This window comes from Bombus pyrosoma, linkage group LG7 (genome assembly GCF_014825855.1).
Source record: "Bombus pyrosoma isolate SC7728 linkage group LG7, ASM1482585v1, whole genome shotgun sequence".
NCBI classification, from domain to species: Eukaryota; Metazoa; Arthropoda; class Insecta; order Hymenoptera; family Apidae; genus Bombus; species Bombus pyrosoma.
This window is the reverse complement of record NC_057776.1, coordinates 11,451,979-11,458,174: the sequence shown is the minus strand read 5'-3', so window position 1 is coordinate 11,458,174 and position 6,196 is coordinate 11,451,979. Positions and strand designations below refer to the sequence as shown.

The 6,196-nt window shown below is 34.0% G+C and overlaps 2 protein-coding genes across 7 annotated transcripts in view; both read right to left on the bottom strand.

Moving 5' to 3' along the window:
- Window positions 1–2,344: 2,344 nt before the first annotated feature.
- LOC122569417 lies at window positions 2,345–3,673 on the bottom strand. Its single transcript, XM_043730419.1, has 3 exons — window positions 3,298–3,673; window positions 2,979–3,232; window positions 2,345–2,900 (listed from the first exon to the last, which is right to left on the bottom strand). Exons 1-3 carry the CDS (start codon window positions 3,319–3,321, stop codon window positions 2,648–2,650), a joined length of 531 nt encoding a protein of 176 aa, XP_043586354.1. The 5' UTR covers window positions 3,322–3,673; the 3' UTR covers window positions 2,345–2,647.
- A 137-nt stretch (window positions 3,674–3,810) lies between these two features.
- The window catches only part of LOC122569410 (ankyrin repeat domain-containing protein SOWAHB), a 112,589-nt gene continuing 110,203 nt past the window's right edge, over window positions 3,811–6,196 (bottom strand). For 4 of the 6 annotated variants that reach the window (XM_043730409.1, XM_043730410.1, XM_043730411.1 and 1 more), the window contains 2 exons: window positions 5,725–5,882; window positions 3,811–4,931 (listed from right to left, as the gene is read on the bottom strand). In XM_043730409.1, the coding sequence (XP_043586344.1) occupies window positions 4,647–4,931; window positions 5,725–5,882 (443 nt within the window). In that variant the 3' untranslated portion in view covers window positions 3,811–4,646. The remainder of the gene's footprint in view (window positions 4,932–5,724; window positions 5,883–6,196) is intronic. The other 2 variants (XR_006317442.1, XR_006317443.1) reach the window with 1 other exon arrangement.

Genomic DNA, 6,196 nt, shown 5'->3' with positions numbered 1-6,196 from the left:
GTTTTCAGTATGTGATAGAATACTTGTGGTGTTCTAGTGCTATACCTTGTAAATATGTAACCAAACATTGAAAAGTAATAATGAATAAGATTTATAAGTATAATAGTTTAGCTTGATGTATAACACACAAGAGTAACGTCTCAAGTTCATATTAGTACACTGCTAGTAATCATTTTTACGTTTTAATCTGAACATCACCGTAGTTTGTTTCCTTTCAGTTCGTTTTCATATATTTCCTTTTCTTTTCTTCTTTTTTTTTTGCTATGTATTTGATTTTTTGGATAATTATGAGTATCCTGTACAATCATCACAAATGTATACATTATGTGTTAGCTATTGAAAGTGTTTTATACTAAGATTATTTTGATGCCCTTCTAGAATTCTTTTGTTCCATTTTATGAGCTTATTTAAAACAGTAACTTTACTACTTCCATATAATACATTAATTAATATTAAGAACCACACACCTGTAGTAATAATTTCTCTTGTAACAATATTGTCAATCCATCGAGTTCGTTCATTTAGCAGTTGATATACAAGTTTTATGTTAAAGAATTTTTTAAATGGAACCTAATGCAATATTTACCGTTATCTATGTAGACTTAAATTACACTTCTATAAAACAATTTTCATCCGAAGTATGTTCGCAAAAGAATAACATAAGTGATTGATCATAATATTTATTGATTGGGATACTGTGATAGTAATGTCAAATGGTTTCATTTGAAATTTTCTTATATTATAAACTTAGTCATATAAGCTTAAAATCATTAATCATTCTCTCAAAAACAGTATTTAAAATTGTGAAACAAAAAATTAATCGTATCACTTGTGATAGTTTCGAGCACAGCTCGAATTCTAGTTGCCTTAATGCACTAATAAATTAATAACTGTTTGGTAACTATTTTATACCGAGACCTTGTGTATATTAGAAATGAAAATCTATTTATACAAAGGTGCTCATGTAACACATTATTCCTAATGTGCCTGTTTTTATACAATTCTCATACGTAGATCTTAAAATCTAATTCAGTAACGATAATACAATTTTAGTTAAAATATACGCGGACATTGAAAACTATATTATATCTTTTTATTGTATAATAGACAAGAAAATATGCAGACATTGGAATGTTTGAGAACATTCGTCTTCACAATCCATAATAAGTACTTCTATTTCAATAAAGGTAAATGGTCATAAATTGCTTGATTTGACTTGAATTTTCAAAAAATTTGAAAGAAAGATAACAAGACATACTGTTTTGGTATTAATTTAAAAATATTTATTTTTATATTTTATTCGTAGTACATTATATTACTCCCACATATCGAACTGCCAAACTACATAATTATATAAAAAATCACTCGTTTTGTATTAATTAATATTTTCTTGTCAATGTATTAATTATATACTCTATAATACTTAAGTCATACGTATGTATACATATACATGAACGATGCACACAGGATGTCCCGGGACAAGTGCTGTTTGATGTAACTATTGAACAATAGGTGATAAGACAAGAATGTAAGACTTTTATCATCATTTTTTATGCAAAATGTTGCTGTGAAAAAATGTTTATCTTCAACTTTTCAGGGTCATGCTAAGGTCATCTTTATTGTCTTAAGTGGCACTATACATTTTTTCATACACTACCCGACATATTTTTTTAATTGTCTACAAAAGTATTAAGGTATTTGGATTGAGAAATGATAAGGTTAAAAGATATTTTTACGTTAATGTTGTAAAACTTGTTGTACGAAGAACAAGGTAAACATAAATCGAAAAGTACGCATTGTTTATATTCGTCTCTCATGCGATAAATTTTACAGCATTGAATGTTTAAGATATCTATGAAGTAGCCACAGTATGACCTTGAAAAATTAAAGGTAAAATTTGTATTCACAATGACATTTTACATAATGTCTGATGATAAAAGTCTCCTTGTATTTTGTCACCTGTCGTTCATTAGTTATATCAAACGGCACTTATCGTGGAACATCTGCTATATACATAGCATAAACACGATTAAAAGAATATTTCATTAAGATAAAACAGATAAGTAGTTTTTACGAGAGCGACGTTCTTCATATATACTACGATGTTAAAAATGAAAATCATGTCGTTCAAAAAATAGTAATTCAAAGATGTATATAATACAAGTGTCGTAAATTTTTTTTGTAGATAGATCTATTTTCAACACTCAGAGTAGAAACCGTGTTAAAATGTACTTTCGTTACGTATTTTTATACATACAAAACAACATAGAATTATCAAAAGATTTAACCTTAGCTTAGAATGTTCATTATCTTTATGGATAGTAGAAAGTAATGAAACAGCATGTGCCTCATACTTGCAGTGTTTATTAAATCACATAGATAATGTGTTGATATAGAAACTGCTTCTAAAATGTCTTTAAGCAATAATTTATTTAATATTCACATTTGCAGTGGCAGCTTAATACATATCATTTTAAATAGTTACATAATTTTTAATACACTTTTTAACTATACATATTTCAAACATAATTTCAATATAATAAACATTTAAGGGAAACATATTACAATTTTATATTTAATTTCTTTTAACTCTTTGAAGAATATCGATACCACTTAAATATGAAAATTAAATAAATAAAATAACATTTTATTCAGCTGTTGTTTTACTGCTATGGCTTACATCCGTATCCTTATCTTTGTTAGCATTTTCTGTAGTTAACGATTTTGCTAATTCATACAAATACGAAGTATTTTTCCTGATTTCTTTCTCTAAATTTGATTTTTTTTCCTCCTTCTCTTTCATTAATTTTGTTCTTTCTGGATCTACAGGCTTCACAAGATCCTTACTAACTTTGTAAATAATGCTTGTACTATCTTCTAATTTAAAAACAATCGTTATCCTGTTACAAAATACATAGATCAATTCATAAATCATGACCATATAATCGCCAGAATGTGTAAACAATTTTTACTCTTACTCTTCAACATTTAAGCCTGTCTGTATCTTTTCTATCGTATCAAGAGAAATGTTGCACGATGCTGGCCACGGTACATATATTTCTGTTTGTGAATTTTTCTTTTTTCGTACTTCTAAATACAATAAATCCAAATTTTTATTGTATTTGTAATCAACTTCCCAATACCTCTTTGCTTCACATAGTTCAATATAAACGTAAAACGTTGTACTTATCCTCACAGGATCGACACAACCCAATTTTCCAATATTAAAATACTAATGGTATTAAAGCGAATTAGTTTCAAAACTACTGATTTTGAAAATTATTTAAATACACTTACACTAGGATGGCATACGTCGTACATGGTTAAGAAAAAATAATCCTCTTTAATAAAAAAAAGGAATATCTAACTAACCACAACATAACCCCACATATTCCACTTTATTTGAAAACAGTCAATCGATGAAATCAATTTATATTTACACTTTAAGTGTTTAGTTAAGTATTTAGAAAAAGCAAAGCAACATTTATCGAGGATATGCCTTAACTAACAGATCCTTACAATTTACAATTCAGAGTTCAATGCCTTTGTAAACATATTCGTCGTAAAACTACTCCATTGATAATATGGTCGTAATAAATATTTAGCGACATCTGCTGATACGTAAGTTGAGCGACTTTGGCAATGTAACTACGCGAAATCTAGCAGAGAACTCAGGAAGTTGTTAGTGAAACTAGTATCCGAGCGCACGAGGAGATGGCGCGTATATCGCTTATTAAATTCCATTGGACATTTGCAGTAAATCTAATAGGGACTACGAATTACGCATATAAGTATGTATGTGCAACTACAATTAGTCAAGTTATTATTTATTGTTATTCCAAACAAATATTTATACAATTCATTTAGAAAATCTACGATCAAATATTTAATATATTCATCGACAATACGAGAACACGGACGATATTGCAATTTCTATTCACTACGATTTACGTACATCGATTGTATTCACATTCTTAATTGATAAAAGTATTTCACAAAAAATTGTGCGCAATACACCCTGTATGAAAGAATCGTAATCTCGTTACCACAATTACGACAGATACACGCTGATTTGGCTTTTGTGCAAAGAATGCATCGATAAACCTAAAGCATTGCTTCCAGGTATTAAATTAAGGCACTTACATACTCTACGATAATAATTATATTAAAAAGTAGATCGTTTCTGTAACTGAAGAAAATATCATCGGGAAATCATCACGGCAGTTATCTTTAAAAATTAATTCCTTTAAAAGCCCTGTCGTATCAAATTAGGGCGAATCGATCGGGCGAGTGATCTTTTTCCTGATTTTATACTTTCGCAGCTCCGAATATCATTCAAACTCGTGCCTGCCATATTCTTCCACGATCCACGAAAAGTTACTCCAAGCTCGTCCAATATTTAAGCTCGTCAATTACCACCATCGTTATTCTTTTCACAAGCAATTTGTTCTCAGTCTTCTTTCGAACATAGTACGCCTCGGTAATTACAATTCGATCGATTAATCGGAGAACAAGAGAGAGAGGGAGACATAGATAGATAAAAATTGTTACTTTAAAAGACCAGAAGGCAAGGTACACGGTGATTCAGTAGAGCCTCGGGCTTTCGCCATACCAAAGAAGGAATGTTTCGCGACGAAATGTTTCTCCTAGAGTTGCGCGGATCCTCTCCACGCGGAGTCGAAACCACACGCGGTATCCGAGTCCGAGTCGTTGTTCTGCTGCGTCTTGGGCGCGGCGGAACTGACGGCTGTCGTGGAGATCGGTCGACGATGCATCGATTGACTCGACCGAGAAGCCTTGCCCTGAAGGAGCGGAGTGCTTGGTTGACTGGCAGCCTGATGATCTCGCGACGATCCAAAATCCTGCGCTCGTCGGCTTCTTCTCTTCTTGATGGGCGCGTACTTGGGCGGTGGCATCATCTTCTGCTCCAACTTCGTGCAAATCAGAAAAATTGTTTGTCAATCGTCGATAATCTTTCTCCGATGACAGGATTACAACCCCTGGACGATATTGTACGAGCGTTTCATCATATTCTACCATATTGGGTTGGCAACTAAGTGATTGCGGACTTTGTCATTAGGTGGTATCGATACAGAATCGAGAAGATTGATTTTCGTTTAATCATCTTAAGTTACTTATCCATGTAAGCGGTTTAAGATAGTTTCCCGGAATTCTGCATATTACCTTTTTCTACTATTTACGTATTGGTTTACTATTTTGTCTACTATTATGTCTACTATTATGTATGAGTTGGGAACTAAGTGATCGCGGATTTTGTCAACACCATCTAATTCCAATACCACTTAATTGCCAACCCAATATCTCACCACTTGCGTACGTTACTATTTTTATTATCTATATCGAATACTTGTGCGAGGGGGAGACAAGAGGGAACCGTAAATGGGGCATTGTTATCGAAAGAATCAACCATCTCCTATCTAAAAAAAAACGCACGACTTGCAGATGAATCCGGTGTCGTCTGAGAGAAGAGGACCGTGGTCGCGCTTACACGGTAATTTCGCCTCCTTCTGCATGGAAAGCGAGCGTTAATATTAAACGAGTTGGCGATTCGTCGCGTAATATTCATAATATTCAGCGATGGAGAGGGGGTACGATGGTGGCGAGAGCTCGTCCAAGGGTTGAATAATTATAGAGGGTTAAGGAAAGGAGGCCGGGTATCGGGTAATTTTCGAGAACGCGATCGTCCCTCTTTCTCTCTTCTACCTGCACATTATCCGCCGATCCCCAGCTCTTGTGTATCTTCTCGTGGTTGCTGCTGGCGCTGCTGCTAGTTGCCACACCCAGGAACTGGCTGAACGCTTCCGTCGTACGTTTCACGCGTACGTTCAGCGAGCCAATACGCAGGAAACCAAGATCTTTCTCTGCGTGTTCAATCAATCATCGTGTTACCACGTTGTAATCATCGCCGTTGCTAAACGCTTGCCGCGCGTATACGTTACTCGTTGCGTTTAGCTGTTTCTAAATCACCGTTCCTAAGGGAACTATACGTGCCACTGGCAAACGGAGCAACGCAAGTGCGCGTCTGTTGCACTCGTTGCAACGCACTGCAACGTTTTACGTGTTTGAAATTTGGCTCGTGTCGCATGCATCTACCAGCGAAGGAGGCTAGGATCGAGTCCAAGGACGATCAAAGAGTGGAATCTATCTTCTGGACGAGGAAGTCTCTCGGTATGGT

Coding starts and splice junctions, on each gene's coding strand:
- LOC122569417 (XM_043730419.1), bottom strand. CDS start 3,321: ATGTACGACGTATGCCATCCTAGT. Junction 3,233..3,297: donor ACGACGTATGCCATCCTAGT/GTAAGTGTATTT, acceptor TAATACCATTAG/TATTTTAATATTGGAAAATT. Junction 2,901..2,978: donor ACAGGCTTAAATGTTGAAGA/GTAAGAGTAAAA, acceptor ATTTTGTAACAG/GATAACGATTGTTTTTAAAT.